Source organism: Pituophis catenifer, unplaced genomic scaffold (genome assembly GCF_029215685.1).
Source record: "Pituophis catenifer annectens isolate HBS135680 unplaced genomic scaffold, rPitCat1.0.hap2 SCAF_10, whole genome shotgun sequence".
Classification (NCBI taxonomy): domain Eukaryota; kingdom Metazoa; phylum Chordata; class Lepidosauria; order Squamata; family Colubridae; genus Pituophis; species Pituophis catenifer.
In genome coordinates this window covers 8,240,776-8,264,516 of record NW_027256890.1, presented here as the reverse complement: position 1 = coordinate 8,264,516, position 23,741 = coordinate 8,240,776, and the positions used below count along the sequence as shown (strand labels likewise).

General features: G+C 44.2%; 1 protein-coding gene across 1 annotated transcript in view; it reads left to right on the top strand.

The window, feature by feature from the left end:
- The first annotated feature begins 653 nt into the window (after positions 1–653).
- TANGO2 (transport and golgi organization 2 homolog) overlaps positions 654–23,741 on the top strand; it is a 56,451-nt gene continuing 33,363 nt past the window's right edge. Inside the window, exons 1-3 of the mRNA XM_070951540.1 lie at positions 654–728; positions 13,479–13,608; positions 20,677–20,765. Of these exons, the coding sequence (XP_070807641.1) occupies positions 13,553–13,608; positions 20,677–20,765 (145 nt within the window). The 5' untranslated portion in view covers positions 654–728; positions 13,479–13,552. The remainder of the gene's footprint in view (positions 729–13,478; positions 13,609–20,676; positions 20,766–23,741) is intronic.

Here is a 23,741-nt window from a genome sequence, read left to right as displayed (position 1 = left end):
GATTGCAAGGGCTGGGCACGTCTGCTGATTTAGGGCAAACGCATTGGGCCCCTGGAGAAGGGATTTCCCCTGCAGCGCAAGGCTAGACGAATGGCACAATATATATATAAATAAATAAAAATCAATAGCACAGGGCGGGACTTCGGAATATTTATAGCCGCTGGCGCGTGGGGTGCACTGGAAAAGCACTTTTGCACGGTGCATCTGCTGAGCTAAGCAAGCTTCCCTATGGCATTTTGGAGGTTGACCTCCCTTGCAAACACCCCCCCCCACGCCGTTGCTTTCCCTGGATTGCCTTCTTTTTTTAAAAAAAAAAATTAAATTAAAATGCAAGATTTCTGAGCCCTGCAAAAGGTGCAAAAGAAGCCATTCGACCGAGAAAAAAAAAAAGGAGAGATGGGGAGGGAGGAAAGAGCAAAGGAAGGAAGAGCCCGGGGCAGGCCGAGCGAGCGAGCGAGCGAACGCACGCACGCCGGCGGAGGGAGGGGAGGCAAGCAAGCGGAACGGCGGCGTCTCTAGAGCGACGGGGGAAAACAAGCTAATAGCACGAAGGGGGCGGGGCAGGAGGAGGAGCAGGAGGGGGGGTCGATTCAGCCTGGGGCGCATGCGCAGGCGCGCGAGGAGGAGATAAGGCAGGGCCAATCGGCGCGCTGCTTCTTGAATGGTGGTTGTCGCGCCCGGAAGCGGCTGCTCGGTGGGAGTTGAAGGTGCCGCTCGAGCCGCTGAGGGTGAGTTTTGGGTGGCTCTCCGGGACCGGATGTGGGGGGGCGCACTGGGCCGGAAGTGGGGAGCCCCAACCGGGCCCCTGAGGGTCTGGGGCGCGCGCGGGGCCTGACGGGAGCACGGAGTATCTTTTAGGCGGGGGGGGTAGTTGGGGAGGTGGACTTCAAGTCCCATCGGCCCCCCGTTTGAAACTCCCTGAGGAGGGATTGTGGGAGTTGTAGTCCGGAAAGTCTAAAAAAACAACAACAAAAAAAACCCCTGGCCTCTCTTTTAGCTGGGGATAATGGGTTTGAAAGCATGAACCTTCGCTGTGGGAAGATTAAGGGCAGGGGGAGAGGGGTTTTAAGTTCTCCCCCCTCAGCCTTTGTGGGACTTTAGATCCCTTCCTCTTATCGGTCTACCTCGCAGGGTTGTTGTGTGGCATTTATCCCATTTGTATAAAAAAAAGTCCTCGACTTACAACCACTCGTTTAGGGACCATTGGAAGTTACAAGGGCGTTGAAAAGAGTGACCCCAGGACCGTTTTTCACAGTTAACGACCCCTGCAGCATCTCTATGGTCACGTGATCGAAATTGATGATGCTTGTCAACTGACTCGTATTTATGACGGTCGCAGTGTCCCGGCCGGGAGGGGTCATGTGATCCCCTTTGGCAACTTCCTGACAAGCAGAGTCCATGGGGAAGTCAGGTTGTCACTTCACAACCGTGTTTACTCAGTGAACTGCAGTGATTTGCTTGCCACCCCTGTGGCAAGAATGGTCGTAAAATGGGTCTCAGAACTCAACTGCCTTGCTTTTAACCATGGAAATTTTGGGCTCGGTTGCGGTCGTAAATCGAGGACTACCTGTATCTCGCATACAATGGTGATTCTGGACGTAGACATAATTTTTAAAAATCCAATACTTAAGTGACACTGAAAGCAAGTTGCGAGAATTCGAAAGATAAAAATAGAAGTTAAAAACAAAATAGCTCCAGACCCAGAAAATTGGATAATATGATAATTGGGTGAAATGTGAGCTCTGTGGGTTTTCTGAAACAGGCCAAGTTGCCAAAGAAGCATTTTTGCCTTTTGTCCTATTTTATTGATATGCAGGGCAAATGTCTACGGAGCCTGGCTAGGTGGCTCAGTGACTAAGATGCTGAGCTTGTCGATCAGAAAGGTCGACAGTTCGAATCCCTAGTTATAGGCCGCCTGCGTGAGAGGGGGTTGGACTGGATGACCTCCAAGGTCCCTTCCAACTCTGTTACTGTTACTGAGATTCTCAGTCATCCAGGTCATAGTTATCCCAAAGGGGCTTTTTTTTTTTTCAAGAGGCAACTGGACTTCCTTGTTTTTCTCTGAAGATGTTTCGCTTCTCATCCAAGAAGCTTCTTCAGCTCCTGTCAAACATCTTCAAAGTGAAACGTCTTCAAAGAAAAAACAGAAAGGCCTCTTGGAAAAAAAAACACCTTTGGGATACAGGGCAAATGTTCTGGCTTTCTCTGAAATGTACTTTTTTGTTCTCATATCATAGACTGTGCAGTGCATAGACATATCAGTGCAGCCTGCTGCTATCCGTCCTCAATGGCCTCTTGACACTGAAAATAAAGTTGGGTTAGTTTGGGGTTTATATTTGCACCAGATTAGAGTGGATTTAGAATAGAATAGAATTCTTTATTGGCCAAGTGTGATTGGACACCCAAGGAATTTGTCTCCGGTGCATACATAGAATAGAATAGAATTCTTTATTGGCCAAATGTGATTGGATACACAAGGAATTTGTCTTTGCATATGCTCACGGTGTACATAAAAGAAAAGATATATTGGTCAAGAATTATAAGGTACAACACTTAATGATAGTCATAGGGAACAAATAAGCAATCAAATCACATTAGGAAACAGTCAATATAAATCTTAAGGATACCAGCAACAAGGTTACAGACATACAGTCATAAGTGGGAGGAGATGGGTGATAGGAACGATGAGAAGATTAATAGTAATAGTAATGCAGATTTAGTAAATAGTTTAACAGTGTTGAGGGAATTATTTGTTTAGCAGAGTGATGGGGTTCGGGGAAAAAACTGTCCTTGTGTCTAGTTCTGGTGTACAGTGCTCTATAGCGTCGTTTTGAGGGTAGGAGTTGAAACAGTATATTTAGCTTGGTTTAAATTGCTTGACAAGTGACTGATCCATGTGTTTTAGTCTCTTTAAGAGACCATTATTTAAAGACGATGATGGCTTAATAGAATTTGTGGGTCAGTATAATGTGCAAACCCAGATAAATGGGTTAATTATTGAGTCAGACCATGAGTGTGCTTAGCCTAATTGTTCATACTGTGGAGTCCTTGGTGCTGTCTGATTTTGGTTGGTTGTAGATATTTCATTACCTGTAAAAGGTATGTGGGGCAGGCTTTGGGAGACGGAGCAAAGAGAGATGCTGTCCAGGGAATAGTCAGATAAGAGGCAGTATAGCCTGCAGCTGCCAAATGGGTGGAAAGACTCAGAAGGGACCTTTCCTCATTTCTCGGACTTTCAGACGTGCAAGTTTGATGTCAGCTAGATAGGAAAAACTAAGATCATGGCATCTGGCCCTCACAATTCCTGGCAAATAGATGGGAAAGAAATGAAGGTAGTGACAGATTTTATTTTCCTGGGGTCCAAGATCACCGCAGATGGGGACTGCAGCCAAGAAATTAAAAGGCGCTTGCTCCTGGGGAGGAAAGCTATGGCAAATCTAGACAACATTCTAAAAAGCAGAGACCTCACCCTGCCAACAAAAGTGCATATAGTCAAGGCGATGGTTTTCCCAGTTGCAATGGATGGCTGTGAAAGTTGGACCATAAGGAAGGCTGAGCGCCAAAGAATGGAGGCCTTTGAACTCTGGTGCTGGAGAAGACTCCTGCGAGTCCCTTGGACTGCAAGGCGATTCAACCGGTCAGTCCTAGAGGAGATCAACCCTGACTGCTCTTTAGAAGGCCAGATCCTGAAGAAGAAACTCAAATACTTTGGCCAACTAATGAGAAAGAAGGACTCCCTGGAGAAGAGCCTAACGCTGGGAAAGATGGAGGGCAAAAGAAGAAGGGGACGGCGGAGAACGAGGTGGCTGGATGGAGTCACTGAAGCAGTCGGTGTGAGCTTAAATGGACTCCGGGGGATGGTAGAGGACAGGAAGGCCTGGAGGAACGCTGTCCATGGAGTCGCGATGGGTCGGACACGACTTTGCAACTAACAACAACAAACATTGTAACTTGGAGCTATCATTAAATGAGCTGTTGTAAGTCAAGGACTACCTGTCATTTGAGAAGCTTCTGCCAGCTGGTGTAGGCTGTTCTGAATTACACAGATCTTTGTTACTATGTTCCTGATCTTGTGCCTACTTATTTGGGAATAAATCCAAGCGTGTAGAGGGCAGCTCGTTCTTGAACCAATAGGCAGAAAATTTTATTATGACCGCACAGTCCTATTCTGAGTTACAGTTATTTAAATTCTGGAGACCCTATTCCACTGTGGTTGTTTTTTTAAAAAAAAATATCATTTTGCCCAAATAAATGATTTCTTGAAAACAGGTGCAGCTGCCTGTGTACTGTTACAGCTTTCACCATATGGAACAAATGTAATCTTTAGTTGCAAACACCTCAAGGCAACTGTGGCAATTTTCCCAAAGCAGTTTTGGCTACAACAGGAAGACAATCTGTTTTCTTTGTTTGTTTGTTTTTGCTTTTTGTTTTTTGTTTTCTCCTGGTAGTAAAACTTAAGGACATATTAAAGACTAATTGCTTTTTATCAGCAGACCTGGGTAGTAGTAGGTAAAGTTGCAGATAGGACTTTTTATTCTGTCTTTTGGATGGGACCAACCCAACTATAATTAGGCGTATGAAAATAAATGTGTGGGTTTTGTGGCATTTTAACAAATTCATGATTGCATAAGCTATTCTGTTTCCTTAGACACAAAAAAGCAAAACAATTATAAGTGAACTCTAGTCTACTGGGATTATGAGAGGAATACAAAATTGGTGATAAAGGTCTAAATTAAAACTAGTTTCTTAGTCATATAGGAATTCAAAATTATAGGATTCTTATCAAGGAGATTGAACTAGACCTGTGATGGCGAATTTATGGCACGCATGCCCGAAGTGGCACGCGGAGCCACGTCGCCTGGCATGCCAGCCGTTGCCGCAGCCCAGCTCCACCACAAAATGCATTGCATTTTGGGGTCTGGGCACACATGTGTGCATTTGGGCCCGTGCGCGCTTTGGGCACTCGGCACCAGCGGGAGGCTCCGCCCACTGACCCTTACGTCATCAGAAGCGATCTGGACATGCACGATCCCGGTTGCAAACCAGTAGTAAAGGTAAGTAGAACCCACCCCTGTTCAGCACCAAAACAGTTAACCATCACTGAACTAGACATTCATATGTCAATGAAAGAGGACTTTTTAATTATAACATAGGGAGCTTTTCTGATAATATAGCTTAATACAGTTCATAAAAACTGTACAGGGTACAGCCTTGGTGGTACAGGGGTTTAAAGCTGTTATTAAGCTTATTAAGACCAGCTGCCTGCAATTACTGCAGGGTTCGAATCTCGCCAAGGCTCAAGGTTGACTCAGCCTTCCATCCTTTCTAAGGTAGGTGAAATGAGGACCCAGTTGTGGGGGCAATAAGCTGACTTTGTATAAATATACAAAAGGATGAAGGCTATTGCTGAGCACATTGTAAGCCGCCCTGAGTCTTCGGAGAAGGGCGGCATATAAATCAAATTAAAAAAAAAACAAAAAAACAAAAAAAACGATCTTTTCATCTCGGTTGAGTGGAATTACTACCAAAGTGCAAACATGAACCTCATTTAATGAAATTTGTGTATACCTTCCGAAAACATTGTTTGGGTCGATGTAATATTTCTTAGATATTATTCTAAATAATTCTTGCGTTTTTAAATTCGGCCCATATTTGAAAGCCCAAGGACATTCACAGTTTTCCTAGGTGGGGAAAAATCTTTTAAGAAAACCCAGAACAAGCAACCTATAATAAAAGTTGCCTGTCCATAATGGTGGTGGGATAAACAATAGTTATGTTGACCTCCCCGTAAACCATGATCTTCCAGCATTTTTCTAAGGCACAGTTGGCTGAAATCACATTGTGTTGAGCCCGTAAACCATGATTTACAAACCACAGTGCCCAGATTCATACCATGCTTAAGCTATTACATGCATTATCTACTTTTGTTGCTGCATGATTTGTGAAGAAGGAAATTTATACGGGCTATAAAAGTAATAAATAATGAAGTAATTCTGGCTCATGTCAAAAGTTTATATGGCGTGAACGGTGAAATAAACATCAATATTCCAAAGGCTTTGAAAACAATAGCTCCCGTATATAGGTTTAAAAAGTATTCTTAGTCACCCGAAAAGGAAATTAGAAATTAACATTGTGGAATAGTAACTTTATAAATGGATGAATATTTTATCCAGGCAAGCTACAAGCTAGCATGAATTCCAATGTTTTCTGCTCCTTTTTGGAAGAGTTCTTAAGCATAATGTTGCTTCTAATTATCTCTACGCGTGCATATTTCAGCTGTTCTTTAGCACTTCATTCCAGTCTGCAATATTTATTCTGTACAATTTAGGGAACCAAATCACTTCCGCAGTGATCTGTCTTGTGAAGAGCACGGGTTTTGTAGGATTTTTTTTAAAAAAAAAATTCCAAAAGCATTTATATCAGGGGTGAAATCCAGCAGATTCTGACAGGTTCTGGAGAACCGGTAGCGGAAATTTTGAGCAGTTTGGAGAACCGGCAAATACCACCTCTGGCTGGTCCCAGAGTGGGGTGGGAATGGAGATCTTGCAATATCCTTCCCCCTGGAGTGGGGTGGGAATGGGGATTTTGCAGTATCGTTCCCCTGCCATGCCCACCAAGCCACACCCACCAAGGCACACCACACCCACCAACCCACGCCCACAGAACCGGTAGTAAAAAAAAATTGGATTTCACCACTGATTTATACTGCTGCCTTTTTGTCTCTCTATCCCTCAAAAAAATATGTTAACTGCAGCCTTTGTTGTGGATATATATCCCTAATAATAATAACAATCAACTCTCTATATTCATCACATGATTAGGAGATAGAGACCTATCCTGAGTGACCTCACCACATTATTTTTTAAAAAAAATATGGGATGTTTCTCAGGGAGACATCTCCGGCTACAAGACATGTGTCTTAGATGTTTAGGTGGAGGGAATTAATTTTCTTAATTTCTTGCCAAGCTTGGCATCTTAAAGATGTGTGGACTTCAACTCCCAGAATTCCCCAGCCAGCATGTTGGAAGTTGAAAAACACTGCTAAACAATCACATGCACTGGTTTGATCCCATCGGTAAAAAACACTTGTGGTTTGTTTTTTTTCCCCCCTCCCTTTTCATTTGGAGGAAGGCTTAAAAAAAATCAAAAGCCTGCTGCGTTTTTTTTTTTTTTTTACACAATAAAAACTTAACCTGCCGTTTTTCTCTATTCTATTCAAATAGGGCATTTTGCATTGGTTAGACAACAAACTGGCAACTCCAGGCGCTGAATAGATTTCAATTATTATAACAATGTTAAGCTGTCATGTTTTTAACAGATCTATATAAAGCTAATCACTTAGAATAAATAAAAAAACGGAGCAAGGGGGCGATAATAAGAAGCAGCGATGCGAGGCAGACAAAATATTGGAAATGTCAGCCTTAATGTAGCCGTCACTCTTTGATTTATCTCTCATTCTTGTCTGGTCTTTTCGTGGCGGGTTCTGCGAGCATGTCATTTATAATGACTTCTTCTTTAGAGCTTTGTTGTCATCTTTTAAGAATTGAGGTTGAGTTTAAAGGTGCTTTAAAAATTGCTGGTTTCTAATCCAGTTGCACAAGGGGGGCAGGTTTATTTATTTATTTATTTTTAAAAGGCATAACTGTGGCTTCCCATAACCTGATTGTCACAGTAGATGGCAGCACCTGTCTGACCTTGGAAGATGAACATGGTTAACGTTTAAGGTGAAGGAGCTGTTGTGGTCCACCGGCAGCCTGCAGACTGGCAGCAGAGTTGGACAGCGAGGAGGTTGGGGAGGACAATGGGCCAGTCCTGGAGTCTGGGGAAGGCTCGGACGAGGACTCTGCGTCGGAGGCAGAGTTGGGGCCAGGGCCATCTGAGAGTTATGTGCTGACTCCGAAGCTTCCAGAGTCTGACATCAGCGAGGCAGAGGAACAGGGGGAGCCTTTTCCCGGTGCACGCATGTGCAGAGCTGCCAGAGGGCAAGAACAGTTAAGCCAAAAGGGGCGACTCGGAAGTAAGACTTGGAGATGATTGGCCTCTCCCATAAGACATAAAGGAGGAGCAAAGGCACATGAGCCTTTGCAGGAAACAACTTTGTTCGTTCTGGTCGGTTTAAATTCTGAAGCTCCATTTTTGCTCCGTGTGGCCTTGCAAAGCTAATTGCTAATTAGGTCTTTGGCAGCGTGTCAAGGGAGATAAAGGTGGGTGCTTCTCAGTCTTATTCCGAAGGACTGTGGCAGACTTCTGTTGGACTCTTTACAAACTATTTATGACTCGTTACGGGCTGTGAATGAACAGAATTCACAGCTGTTGAAATAAAAAGAGGGTTTTTGGGACTAATTGTGTGCTTTTTACTGTCTCAGGAAGCCTAGGTCAGAACAGGAGCTCCTGGAAATTGTACCAGAATTGTAGGCTAAACTTAAGAAGAAAACTCCCTAAAGAAAGCAATGTCTACCTATTATGAATCCATATAGATCTTTGAAACCCTTGGGCTGTTCACGAAACTCAAGTTTATTTTTCATCCAGATGCAAGTTGATGTTCCTCAACCAACGGTGGTGGTAGAGAAGACAGGGCATACCTGGCGTAATTAACATACAACATGGCTTGCTTGCTTGCTTATTTTCAGGATGCTGTTCCTGAAAGAGGTCCCACTCCGGTGTAATGTTTTGTGAGTTGAGTTTAACACAACTCCTCCTTTTGAGCAGACTGGTAGACCTTTGGTCGCCACGATGTAAAAAAGATGAGACTTGAGTGCAGAGAAGAGCAACGAAGATGATGAGGGGACTGGAGGCTAAAACATAGGAAGAACGGTTGCAGGAACTGGGTATGTCTAGTTTAATGAAAAGAAGGACCAGGGGAGACATGATAGCAGTGTTCCAATATCTCAGGGGCTGCCCCAAAGAAGAGGGAGTCAAGCCATGTGCAGCAGCTGCCAAAAAAGCCAACACAGTTCTAGGCTGCATCAACAGAGGGATAGAATCAAGATCACATGAAGTGTTAATACCACTTTATAAGGCCTTGGTAAGGCCCCACTTGGAATACTGCATTCAGTCACCACGATGTAAAAAAGATGTGGAGACTCTAGAAAGAGTGCAAGGAAGAGCAACGAAGAGGATTAGGGGACTGGAGGCTAAAAGATATGAAGAACGGTTGCAGGAACTGGGGATGTCTAGTTTAATGAAAAGAAGGACTAAGGGAGACATGATAGCAGCCTTCCAATATCTCAGGGCTGCCACAAAGAAGAGGGAGTCAAGCTATTCTCCAAAGCACCTGAGGGCAGGACAAGAAGCAATGGGTGGAAACTCATCAAGGAGAGAAGCATCCTGGAACTAAGGAGAAATTTCCTGACAGTGAGAACAATTAATCAGTGGAACAACTTCCCTCCAGAAGTTGTAAATGCTTCAACACTGGAAGTTTTTAAGTAGAGATTGGGCAACAATTTGCCTGAAATGGTATAGGGCCGGGATGGTGAACCTATAGCATGCATGCCGGAAGTGGCACGCAGAGCCATCTCTTTGGGCACGCCAGCTGTCGCCTGTTGCTCTTCTGGGTTCTGCTAAAAAAATTTTAATGCTAATTTTTTAAATTTATTTTTATTTTTTATTTTTATTTATTTTTATATGCCGCCCTTCTCCGGAGACTCAGGGTGGCTTACAATGCGTTAAGCAATAGTCTTCATCCTTTTGTATATTTTATACAAAGTCAGCTTATTGCCCCCACAAACCGGGTCCTCATTTTACCCACCTTAGAAAGGATGGAAGGCTGAGTCGACCTTGAGCCTGGTGAGAATTGAACTCGCAATAATTGCAGGCAGCTGGATGTTAAATGCTGCCTTAGTAGGAGGCATTAGCCTCCTACACCACTCAGGCTCCTTTGAAGCCCGCACCTGATTAGCCTTTTACCCATCTCACCACATGGCACCTGGGAAGGTTCAACCAAGCCTGGGACTCAAGACACCCTAGAAAAATTACCCCTGCATGGCCCCATGGGAGCCTGACAACCAATCAGAATATATGCCACAGAAATCTCAGAAATCTCTCTCACCCATGTGCTCAATTGCCCAGGACCTCAAACCATCTTGCCAAACAGCCTCCATGTTTCCAGTATCTTTCTCCCCCACTTGGAACTGACACCCAGTGTTAGAATTCCAAGTAACACCCCTAACGAAATAAACCTCCGAGGCTTGAGTTTTCTCAAAGTTACATTTTATTAGAGATGTCATATTGGCATATCACACGGTCCAATCAAAGCACCGTCCCAACTGGAGATGCCTCCCAGTCGCAGCCCTCCAGGTGCAGGGCAAGATGTCCTTGACTCTCTGAGAAAGGAATGTTATTATGAGTATATATCACCCTTGCTCCCTACTATCCCCGCCTCCCAGTTTCCCACAGCAGTAAATGTGGCAGGCCTAATGCTGTGCTGGCGAACCTATGGCACGCAGCGCCTTCTCTCTGGGCACGCGAGCTGTCGCCTCAGCTCAGCTCTGCCGTGTGCCTCCCGCCGGCAAGCTGGTCTTTGGGTCAATGCCGCACAGTGTCTTTGGGGCGTGTGCAAGGGGCTGCGCGTGCATGCAGGGGGCACATACATATGCACGGGGCACACACAGATCTTGAAGGGGAGAAGCCGAGTCCCTAGCGTAGGCGTGGGAAGTGATCTCTTCCCCCCCCCTCTGCAGCCGTACTCTTGGGCTTATAAAAGTAATTTAATTTGTTTTCAATAAAACCGCTTGATCATCGCTCACTGGGGCAAGGTTAAGTCAATTATTCCGAGCTGCTTGGAGTTCAGCGATTGATTTCTTTCAAACCCTGCATCTCTGCGTTCCGGAAAGCTCTTGATACAGCCGAGCTCTTTCTGTTTGGGCGACGTACGGGTGATTGTTTCAGTTACTCGCATCTTAATCCTTCTTTTGCACTTGGAAGGAGATGAAAGCGCACACCGGTGTGTTATTACAAGGTACCGTTCCCAGTGGGGCAGCGTGGAAAAGACTTAAGCCTCCTTGCTAGGCTCCAAACTGAAAGGAATGTGGGTCACACCATTCACACGTGGCCAGAATCTGTAAACCTGGATTGGTAACGACAGGAGCGACGTATAGCTAGTTCTTGACTACCCTGTTTCCCCAAAAATAAGACCCAACCAGAAAATAAGCCCTAGCATGATTTTTCAGGATGCTCGTAATATAAGCTCTACCTCCAAAATAAGCCTCAGTTAAAGATTGTCAGCCAGATGGATGCATTTAGTACCGTATTTCCACCAAAATAAGACCTAACCAGAAAATAAACCCTAATGCCTCTTTTGGAGCAAAAATTAATATATGTTGCTAAGCGAGGCAGTTTGTTAGCTGAATTTGACCCCCATTGTATGACTTTTCTGGCCACCGTTGTTAAGTGAATCATGGCACTTGTTAAGTTAGCGAGACGGTTGTTAAGTGAATCTGGCTTCCCCATTGAATTTGCTTGTCAAAAATCACACGATCCTGGGACATTGTAACCGTCACAAATGCAAATCACTTGCCAAACGTTTGAATTTTGATCACGGGGATGCGGCAACGGTCGTAAGTGTGAAAAACGGTCATAAGTCAGTTTTTTTCAGCCACGTTGTAACTTTGAACGGTCACTAAATGAAGTGTCATAAATCGAGGACTACTTGGGTTTAAAGGTAAAGCTGCCTTAATCCAGGCTGGACTCCAGGAGCTCAGGAAAATAACTTGATCCAACACCTTTACCTGACTAACAGTGCCAAAAATTAAACCTGGATTTGGACATTTGGGGCAGACTTGGTGGTTCACCTCTGAAGTATAATTTTTCGGGCACCAAGGTCTGACTTGAAATAGTAAGGAGAATTACGCTAGAATTATTTCTTTGATGATTCAACACACCATTTATACACAGTACCAAACATACCTTAAAGCTTGCACGCTTGATACCCTGTTTCCCCTAAAATAAGACATCCCCTGATAATAAGCCCAATCGGGCTTTTGAGCACATGCGCTAAAATAAGCCCCCCCCCTGAAAATAAGCTCTCCCCTAAAATATTTAAGCAGATGTGCAGCCGGTCCCCGCCATTTCCTCTGGCTAGGGTTAGGGAGACAGAGCTGGAAATCAGGTAAGACGGCAAGAGGAACCCCATCCAGTGGTAGGTTCCTCCTGGTTGCACCGAGCCGGTAGCGGTGACAATATGACATCACCGAACCGGTTCTGCCCCCCTAACACCCCCACTGTGTTATTCTTACCTTTTATTTGGCCCCACCCCCAATCTATTGCTGCTCCTGAGTCCCAGCTGATGGGCTAGAAGGAAAAACTGTTTAAACTCTTGCCGCGGGGCTTCAAAGGGCCGCCCTGCAGCTGATCAGTGGTAAAAGGCAGTTTGGTGGTAGACCGGTGCCTCCAAAAACAAATGAGTAGACCGGTGCCTGCAAAAATAAATGGGTAGACTGGTATAGCTCTGCAAGCAGTTAAAAGCCTGGTAGACCAGTACCGCTGCTAAATCCTAAAGAATTGTCACATGACCATCAAGCCACGCCCACAAAATAAGCCACTCCCACAGAGCCGGTAATAAAAAAATTTAGAACCCACCCCTGACCCCATCTTGTTCCACGCGCCCCAAAATAATAAGACCTCCCTGAAAATAAGGCCAAGCGCTTATTTCGAGGTTCAAAAAAATATAAGATAGGGTCTTATTTTCGGGAAGACACGGTAGTTTCTTCAGTTATCACAATTTTTTTTTTAATTTGATTTATATGCCGCCTTTCTCCAGAGACTCAGGGCGGCTTACAATGCGTTAAGCAATAGCCTTCATCCTTTTGTATATTTATACAAAGTCAGCTTATTGCCCCCACAAACTGGGTCCTCAATTTACCTCCCTTAGAAAGGATGGAAGGCTGAGTCAACCTTGAGCCTTGGCGAGATTCGAACCTGCAGTAATTGCAGACAGCTGGTCTTAATAACAATTAAACGCTGCAGATCTTTGGTTACCAGCCCACCGTACAGGCAGTCTTCAACTTACGACCACAACTGAGCCCCAGACTTCTGTTGCTAAGGGAGATGTTTCTCAGGTGAGTTTTCCCTGTTTTGCGACTTTTCTGGACACCGTCATTAAGCGGACCGCTGCAGTTGTTAACTTAGCGGCACAGTTGTTAAGTGAACCTGGCTTCCCCCTTGACTTTTGCTTGTCAGACGGTCGCAACGGGGGAGTTACGTGCCACCCCCCCCACCCCAGGGACATTGCAACGGTCGTAAATGCAAATCAGTTGCCAAGCATCCGATGGATGTCAATCACGTGTCCGTGGGGGATGCTGCAATGGTCACAAGTGTGAAAAAACGGTCCTGGGTCACTTTTTTCAGTGTCCTTACACCTTTGAACGGTTACTAAATGAATTATTGTAAGTAGAGGACTACCTGCAATGTGTAATAGGATCACAAACCAGGATGAACATACAATTTTGGAGTCTAATCAGCTGTCCGTGTTTCATTTGCAGCAGGCAGCGGGAAGGATGACCTTTGACTGACCATCTCTGCAACGGAAGCTCAGCTTTTCCCTCATCTGTAACCCATGTGCATTCTTTTCTTTAAGTTTGACCCACGTCCTGTCTCCAAAAATGCCTACAGGTAATGTGCAAATTCAACTTCACCGTCTCTTGTTGATATGCTTGTTGTCGCTCTTCCTAGAGTTTGGAAATCCATTGTGGCTGTTGTAACCCAGTATTATGGCCCGTCAACAGCCTGTGCAGCTAGTAGCTGATTCAGACAGTGAGGAGGCTGGTGTGGTGCTGCGCAAGCAGCCTGTGCAGCTGGCACTCGAGTCAGACAATGAGGAGGCTGGAGAAGATGTGATGCCAGAGGCGGGGATTCAGCCAAGGCCTTCAGAACCTCCAGAAGCTCCCATAAGTGAAGAGGAAGAAGAGGAGAAGCCTCTTCTCGATGCACAGGTGCACAGAACTGCCAAAAGGCAGGAATGGCTCCTCAGGAGGAGGTCTCCTCGAGAGTAAGGCTTGGGGCTAATTGGCCACTCCCTTAACTTATTTAAGAAAGGATGACACTGAGGCAATTTGCAGGGAACAACTTCGTTCACCCTCCTTCGCGTCTGGATCTTAGTTCTCATTATCTGTTTCCTGCAAATTGCTTTTGGGCTTTCTGCCAATCCTAGTAAGATTACAATTATTTATTCTTTGGATTCTTGTAGGCTGTTAAGAAAGTTAATTAACAGCCTTTGTTTGAAAAAGACTGATTTAATTTAGTAAACTAAGGTTTGTACAGACTTTGTGTCGGGAACGACTAGCACATATGTGCGAGGGGAACCTTTACCTTTAAAGGGAATCCATTTTTTTTTTAACCCAGTGCCAAGGCATCAGCATTAGAATTGACTGTGAACCGTAAATAAAGGAACTGTGTGCAAACGACGAGGGGGGAAAAATGCAAATATAGATACAAAGCTTAAATCTCTTTTATTTATTTATTTATTTTTTTGTTCCATAAAACCAGCCTTGTGACACAGAACATACTGGTCCGTCATTCCTTTATCTATTCAGCCGGTGCAGAAATCCAAGCGCAGACTTTCGAGATCAACCCTCCTTTAAAAGCTCCGTGTTCCATTTACTGTATCTGCAGCAAAATATGTAAAGGCCTCCATGGCTTAAAGACCCAGTGCCTTCGGTTTTTTACACTTGCGTTAAGATCTAGCAGGAATAATGTTGTAAGGGGAGTTTGCCAGGATTAAGGATGTAGCAGCTGGAGTGGGAGAGAGAGAGAGAGAGAGAGCAGATATTCTTGCACCCCAATTACAGCTACAGGTAATCCACGACTTACAACAGTTTGCTTAGTGACCGATCAAAGTTACAACGGCACTGAAAAAGTGACCACTTAAGTGGCTTAAGTGACTCACACTTAAGGACGAGGTCGGGAAAAGAAGGAGCCAGATTGTTGGAGGCAGGATGCTGACTCTGTAAAACTGCTTAGAGAGAGATGTGAAGCACTGTGAAGCGGTATAGAAGTCTAAGTGCTATTGCTTTCCCTCCCTCCCTCCCTCCCTCCCTCCCTCCCTTCTTCCTTCCTTCCTTCCTTCCTTCCTTCCTTCCTTCCTTCCTTCCTTCCTTCTTTCCTTCCTGCACAGTGGTTAAAATACAGCATTGTTGGTTGATTCTGCCCACTGCTAGGAGTTCGATCCTGACCGGCTCAAGGTTGACTCAGCCTTCCGTCCTTCCAAGGTCAGTAAAATGAGGACCCAGATTCTTGGGGGCAGTAGACTGACTCTGTAAATCACTTGGAGACAGCTGGAAATCACTGTGAAGCGATATATATAAGTCTAAGTGCTATTGCTGTTGCTCTTCTTTTCCTTCCTTCATTCCTTCCTCCCTCCCTCTCTCTCTCCCTCCCTCTTTCCCTTTCTTCACAGTGGTTAAAATGCAGTATTGCAGACTGACTCTGCCCACTGCCAGCAGTTTGATCCTGACCGGCTCAAGGTTGACTCAGCCTTCCATCCTTCCGAGGTGGGTAAAATGAGGACCCAGATTGTTGGGGGCAAGAGGCTGACTCTGTAAACTGCTTAGAGAGGGCTGTAAAAGCACTGTGAAGCGATATACAGGTGAAACTCGAAAAATTAGAATATCGTGCAAAAGTTCATTTATTTCAGTAATGCAACTTAAAAGGTGAAGCTAATATATGAGATAGACTCATTACATGCAAAGCGAGATAGTTCAAGCCTTGATTTGTCATAATTTTGATGATTATGGCTTACAGCTCATGAAAACCCCAAATTCACAATCTCAGAAAATTAGAATATTACATGAAATCAATAAAACAAGGATTGTACATAGAACAATATCGGACCTCTGAAAAGTATAAGCATGCATATGTACTCAGTACTTGGTTTGGGCCCCTTTTGCATCAATTACTGCCTCAATGCGGCGTGGCATGGATGCTATCAGCCTGTGGCACTGCTGAGGTGTTATGGAAGACCAGGATGCTTCAATAGCGGCCTTCAGCTCTTCTGCATTGTTCGGTCTCATGTCTCTCATCTTTCTCTTGGCAATGCCCCATAGATTCTCTATGGGGTTCAGGTCAGGCGAGTTTGCTGGCCAATCAAGCACAGTAATCCCATGGTCATTGAACCAGGTTTTGGTACTTTTGGCAGTGTGGGCAGGTGCCAAGTCCTGATGGAAAATGAAGTCAGCATCCCCATAAAGCTCGTCTGTGGAAGGAAGCATGAAGTGCTCCAAAATCTCCTGGTAGACGGCTGCGTTGACCCTGGATTTAATGAAGCACAGTGGACCAACACCAGCAGATGACATGGCTCCCCAAATCAACACAGACTGTGGAAACTTCACACTGGACTTCAAGCATCTTGCAGTGTGTGCCTCTCCATTCTTCCTCCAGACTCTGGGTCCTTGGTTTTCAAATGAGATGCAAAAGTTGCTCTCATCAGAAAAGAGGACTTTGGACCAATGAGCAACAGACCAGTTCTTTTTGTCTTTAGCCCAGGTAAGACGCTTCTGACGTTGTTTGTTGTTCAGGAGCGGCTTGACAAGAGGAATACGATATTTGAAGCCCATGTCCAGGATCCATCTGTGTGTGGTGGCTCTTGATGCACTGACTCCAGCCTCAGTCCACTCCTTGTGAAAGTCCCCAACACTTTTGAATGGCCTTTTCCTGACAATCCTCTCCAGGCTGCGGTCATCCCTGCTGCTTGTGCACCTTTTTCTTCCACACTTTTCCCTTCCACATAACTTTCTACTAATGTGCTTTGATACAGCACTTTGGGAACATCCAACTTCTTTTGCAATTACTTTTTGAAGCTTTCCCTCCTTATGGAGGGTGTCAATGATGGTTTTCTGCACAACTGTCAGGTCAGCAGTCTTTCCCATGATTGTGATTCCTACTGAACCAGACCGAGAGACCATTTAAAGGCTCAGGAACCCTTTGCAGGTGTTACGGCTTAATTAGCTGATTAGAGTGGGACACTTTGAGCCTAGAATATTGAACCTTTTCACAATATTCTAATTTTCTGAGATTGTGAATTTGGGGTTTTCATGAGCTGTAAGCCATAATCATCAAAATTATGGCAAATCAAGGCTTGAACTATCTCGCTTTGCATGTAATGAGTCTATCTCATATATTAGTTTCACCTTTTAAGTTACATTACTGAAATAAATGAACTTTTGCACGATATTCTAATTTTTCGAGTTTCACCTGTATAAGTCTAAGCGCTGAGTGCTAAAACTCACTTAACAGTTTTCTTCCTTAGCAATGGAAATTTTCAGCTCAGTTTTTGGTCGTAAGTCGAGGACTGCCTGTACTGGCTCATACCGGTTCGTTGGTGGAGCTACTGAGTTGTAATTAGGCCACATCCGGTGCCTTCCGTGTTCCTTCCTCTGTAACAGTCTCTATTTGTCATGCTGTAAATAAATGCCTCTCATTTCAATGTTGCTCCCGTTTGCAGAGGCCATCATAAATCCAATTTTGGTTATACAAATTGCTGCTGTTTGTAAATATAGGTTTTATGTTTCGGAGCTATAATCTCATAATCTTTTTTTTTTTTAATGGAACTGAATTATATCACAGGAAATTGCCTCGGCAGTACGGATTCTTGAGTTTCCATCTACACATACACACACACACACACACACACACACACACACACACAGAGAGAGAGAGAGAGAGAGAGAGAGAGAGAGAGAGTCAGAAGTTGCATAAATCTTTGTACAGCTTGTTTTGAAGTTCTTATAAATTACTTAGAGAATCTGATTTTTGCTGTGGCTGATTTTGGATGAGGCTGCCTTAAAGATGGGTGCTTTCCCCAGTGTGTGTCTGAATCAGCAGCCACCCCTTAAAAGTGGTTTATCAACAGGCACAAATCAGGGGTGAAATCCAGCAGGTTCTGACAGGTTCTGGAGAACCGGTAGCGGAAATTTTGAGCAGTTCAGAGAACCAGTAGCAGAAATTTTGAGTAGTTTGGAGAACCGGCAAATGCCACCTCTGGCTAGCCCCAGAGTGGGATGGGAATTGGGGATTTTGCAATATCCTTCCCCCAGGAATGGGGAGGGAATGGTGATTTTGCAGTATCCTTCCCACAGGAGTGGGGTGGAAATGGGGATTTTGCAGTATCCTTCCCACAGGAGTGGGGTGGAAATGGGGATTTTGCAGTATCCTTCCCCTGGAGTGGGGAGTGAATGGGGATTTTGCAGTATCCTTCCATTAGAGTGGGGAGGGAATGGGGATTTTGCAATATCCTTCCCCTGGAGTGGGGAGGGAATGGGGATTTTGCAGTATCCTTCCCCCAGGAGTGGGGTGGAAATGGGGATTTTGCAGTATCCTTCCCCTGGAGTGGGGAGTGAATGGGGATTTTGCAGTATCCTTCCATTAGAGTGGGGAGGGAATGGGGATTTTGCAATATCCTTCCCTTGGAGTGGGGAGGGAATGGGGATTTTGCAGTATCCTTCCCCCAGGAGTAGGGTGGGAATGGAGATTTTGCAGTATCTTGCCACGCCACGCCCACCAAGCCACTGGCACAAATGTTGGTTTGTCCTTATCTGGGATAATCCGGGTTTGTTTTTTGTGCCCTGCTTAAACCTTAAGCCTGGATTTTCAAACCAAGGTTAGCTTCGTAGCGTTCACTCCATCTTTTTGTTCTTCTTTGTGAGTCTTTGCGTTGGATGGAATAGATTTGAGGCACGTAGGTCCTGCCAAAGCCGCCGCATTCTTCAGTGGATACGTTTCGACAGAGGTACAAATAAAAATAAACCCGATATGATTAAAGGTGCCCCCTGGGAGCATCCTTGAAGGATGCTGTGTGTGTGTGTTTACTATGCAGAGCGGGAAAGGAATCAGAACTTGTGCAGGGCCTGCCTGCTTCCAGGAGAGCCGGCTGGTTTGTCGACAGCAGTGGTGCGATGGCATTAATTCACTCGGCTTGGCTGTGTGGGTGTCACCAAATTTTCGCAGGAGATTTTTTTTTTTTTCCCCATCCCCGAGACTTCCCGGCAAAGCTGTAATTTCACGATAGAACACATAGACGAGGTCACAGATTCAACCCCTCGGATCTTCAAATGAGACGAAGAGAAATCTGTTTAATTGGCTTCTTTCTCCACCCCCCACCCCCCTGGCAGCATGGCTGGGATTAGAATACAGTAGATGAAGAATGGAATAGGAATAGGAATAGGAATAGGATAGAATAGAATAGAATAGGGAATATAGAGTAGAGTAGAGTAGAGTAGAATAGAATAGAATAGAATAGAATAGAATAGAATAGAATAGAATAGAATAGAATAGAATAGAATAGAATAGAGGGATAGGATAGGATAGGATAGGATAGGATAGGATAGGATAGGATAGGGAAATAAAATAGAATAGAATAGAATAAAGATATAGAATAGAATAGAATAATAGGATATAGGATAGGATAGGATAGGATAGGATAGGATAGGATAGGATAGGATAGGATAGGATAGAGAAATAGAATAGAATAAAGATATAGAATAGAATAGAATAGAAGATTAGAATAGAATAGAATAGAATAGAATAGAATAGAATAGAATAGAATAGAGGGATAGGATAGGATAGGATAGGATAGGATAGGATAGGATAGGATAGGATAGGATAGAGAAATAGAATAGAATAAAGATATAGAATAGAATAGAAGATTAGAATAGGATAGGATAGGATAGGATAGGATAGGATAGGATAGGATAGGATAGGATAGGAAAATAGAATAGGATAAAGATATAGAATAGAATAGAATAAAAGATAGAATAGAATAGAATAGAATAGAATAGAATAGAATAGAATAGAATAGAATAGAATAGAATAAAAGATAGAATAGAATAGAATAGAATAGAATAGAATAGAATAGAATAGAATAGAGGAATGGAATGGAATGGAATGGAATGGAATGGAATGGAATGGAATAGGATAGAATAGGATAGAGAAATAGAACAGAATAAAGATATAGAATAGAAGATTAGAATAGAATAGAATAAAGTAGAATAAAAGAATAGAATAGAATAGAATAGAATAGAATAGAATAGAATAGAATAGAATAGAATAGAATAGAATAGAATAGAATAGAATAGAATAGAATAACAATAGAATAGATTCAAATTAACAGAGTTGGAAGGGACCTTGTAGGTCATCCAGAATAACAATAAAATAGAATTCTGTAACCATGTTATAACCATGTGCTTGTATCTTTCAATTTATATTGTTTTTATCAGTTTCCTGGTATGATTTGATAGTTTATTAGTAACCTTGACTATCACTAAACGTTCTATCTTTTTATTCTTGATGAACGTATTTTATTCTCCTTATGTGCACTGAGAGCATATACACCGAAGACAAATTCCTCGTGTGCCCAATCACACTTGGCCAATAAGGAAGGAAGGAAGGAAGGAAGGAAGGAAGGAAGGAAGGAAGGAAGGAAGGAAGGAAGGAGAAAGGATAGAGTAGTGTAGAATAGAATAAAATGGAATAGGAATAGGAATGGAATGGAATAGCTTTCCTCCCCAGGAGCAAACGTCTTTTAATTTCTTGGCTGCAGTCCTCATCTGCGGTGATCTTGGAGCCCAGGAAAATAAAATCTGTCACTACCTCCATTGCAATAAAATTATTATGAAGCAATTATTATGAAGTAATAAAACAAACGTCATTTTTCAGCGCAATCACCAATTTTCTGTTCTTTACCTACAGGCTGATCCTAGCAGCTAACAGAGATGAATATTACAACAGGCCATCCAAATCCGCCGATTTTTGGGACAATAGCAGCGAGATTCTCAGTGGTACGTATAGTGCTCTCTGGGTATGTGTTTAAGTCAAGCCATCCTCGACATACGGCCGATCACTTAATGACCGTTCGGATTTATAACAGCCTCGAAAAAAAAGTTATTTATAAGCCTTCCTCAAAGTTACGACTGCTGCACCTGTCTCAGCAGTCACATGAATGCATTTTGGGTGCGTGGCAACTGGGCGGTTGCAGCATGTCCTGATCCTGGTCCTGGTCCTGGGATTGCGGTTTGGGATATATTTTTTGATGTTTTCCAGGGGGGAAAAAGGTTTTAAAAAATGCCCTTTTGATCAATTAGATTCGGACTTATGGCCACCTGATTCACTTAACAACCATGGTGACTTGCTTAATTCACCATCTCCTGGCGATCAGCCTAAAGTCACCTAGCTGGCTTTCATGGCTAAGGCAGGACTAGAACTCACAGTCTCCGGGTGATGGGCCCAAAGTCACCCAATCAGCTTTCATGTCTAAGGCAGGACCAGAACTCCCGGTCTCCTGGTGATTGGCCCAAAGTCACCCAGCCAGCTTTTATGCCAAAGGCAGCACTAGAACTCACTGTCTCCTGGTGATTGGCCCTGAGTCACCCAGTTGGCTTTCACACCTAAGGTGGGAGTAGAACTCACAGTCTCCTGGTGATTGGCCCTGAGTCACCCAGTTGGCTTTCACACATAAGGCGAGAATAGAACTGTGTCTCCTGGTGACTGCCCAAAGTCACCCAGTTGGCTTTCACGCCTAAGGCAGGACTAGAACTCACAGTCTCCTGGTGATTGGCCCTGAGTCACCCAATTGGCTTTCACACCTAAGGCGGGAATAGAACTGTGTCTCCTGGTGACTGGCCCAAAGTCATCCAACCGGCTTTCATGCCTAAGGCAGGACTAGAACTCACAGTCTCCTGGTGATCAGAGCAAAGTCACCCAGCCGGTTTTCATGCCTAAGGCAGGACTAGACCTCACACTCTCCGGGTGATGGGCCCAAAGTCACCCAATCGGCTTTTATGCCTAAGGCAGGATTAGAACTCCCGGTCTCCTGGTGATTGGCCCAAAGTCACCCAGTTGGCTTTCGCACCAAAGGCGGGACTAGAACTCACAGTCTCCTGGTGATCAGGACTAGAACTCACAGTCTCCGGGTGATTGGCCCAAAGTCATCCAGCCAGCTTTCATGGCTGATGCAGGACTAGAACTCCCAGTCTCCTGCTTTCTAGCCTAGACCAAACTGGCTTCCCCTGAAACATTATTCCTTAGTGTGGGTTATATTTACACCTTACAGAGCAGCACTTTAGTGTGGTCCTTGAAATCCCATGATTTTAAAGACGAGAGGTGGATTTTGCTCTGTGCTAATCCAATTTGTTTTTTAAGCGCGCAGCTTTAGCAGATCCAGCACTGCCCATTTTAGAAGCATTTCTGTCTATTAGTAACAGTAACAGAGTTGGAAGGGACCTTGGAGGTCATCTAGTCCCAACCCCCTGCTCACGCAGGAGACCTATACTGGAGATTCGAACCACCGACCTTTCTGATCGACAAGCTCAGCGTCTTAGCCACCGAGCCACCTCATAGATCTCTCTCCCCCTCTCTCTCCCTCCCTAAAAATCCAAAGTATTTATTGCATTCCTCACTTGATAACTATTTCCAGTCTCTGTCCCTTCTTTCTTTTCTCCTTCCTTCCTTCCTTCTGTCTCCTTCCTTCCTTCCTTTTCCTTCCTTCCTTCCTTCCTCCTTTTTCCTTCCTTCCTTCCTTCTTTCTCCTTCCTTCCTCCTTTCTCCTTCCTTGCTTCCTTCCTTGCTTCCTTCCTTCTCTCTCCTTCCTTCCTTCCTTCCTTCCTTCCTTCCTTCCTTCCTTCCTTCCTTCCTTCCTTCTCTCTCCTTCCTTCCTTCTCTCTCCTTCCTTCGTTCCTTGCTTGCTTGCTTGCTTCCTCTCTTTCTCTCTCTCCTGCCTAGCCATCCTAAAGTACATGTTTCAATATGCACATAAATAAAAATGGGATTTCAACAGTCAAACCATGGGGATTTTTTTGTTGTTGTTGAAAAAAAAAAATATCTGCGAAGATTCTTCTCTTCTGCTTAACTTTGTTGTCACTGGCAGAGGATAAATTATTCTCTCACTCTTTCTGTCTGCCCCAAAGTTCTTCTTCTTCTTCTTCTTCTTTTCTTTTTTTAAACTTTCTGAAAGTCTGGTTTTCATTCTGAATTCTTGACGAGTATGGGCTATACGTGACGACCCTTCCTCTCTACCTCTTTTATACAGAGCGATGCTTAGCAAGGGGGGGGGGAACGGGGTGCTTGCTGAAATCTGAATTTTAAAAGCATTCTGGTCTGTTTTGATGTATTTATCCTCACTCTAAGCTTTGTGTGTGTGTGTGTGTGTGTGTGTGTGTGTGTGTGTGCCCGCCTGCCCTTGGCTTTATAAGAGGTAGGCCTTGAGCTGTCAATCTTCTCAAGAAGGTAGGTAGTTTATTTTCTGCTCCTTGTGTCGTGGCGGCTAAATGCTTTCTCCTTTCCTCTCCCGTGAAACCAGACCAGGGGTGAAATCCAGCAGGTTCTGAACTGGTAGCGGAAATTTCGAGCAGTTCAGAGAACCAGTAGCAGAAATTTTGAGTAGTTCAGAGAATTGGCAAATGCCATCTCTGGCTGGCCCCAGAGTGGGGTGGGAATGGGGATTTTGCTGTATCCTTTCCCTGGAGTGGGGTGGGAATGGAGATTTTGCAGTATCCTTCCCCTAGGAGTGGGGTGGGAATGGAGATTTGGCACTATCCTTCCCTGGAGTGGGGTGGGAATGGAGATTTGGCAATATCCTTGTTGCGATATTTTCAGGATCAGACTCAATAAATAATTTGAGAATTAAGAGTTCAAATATATCTCTCTTTATTTACATAAGGCATTCTATATTCACTGAATATTCACAGATAGAAGCGAAGAAGGGATGTATGCAGCTCCTTATATATACAATGGGTGGAGCTAGAAAAAAGGAGTGGTGA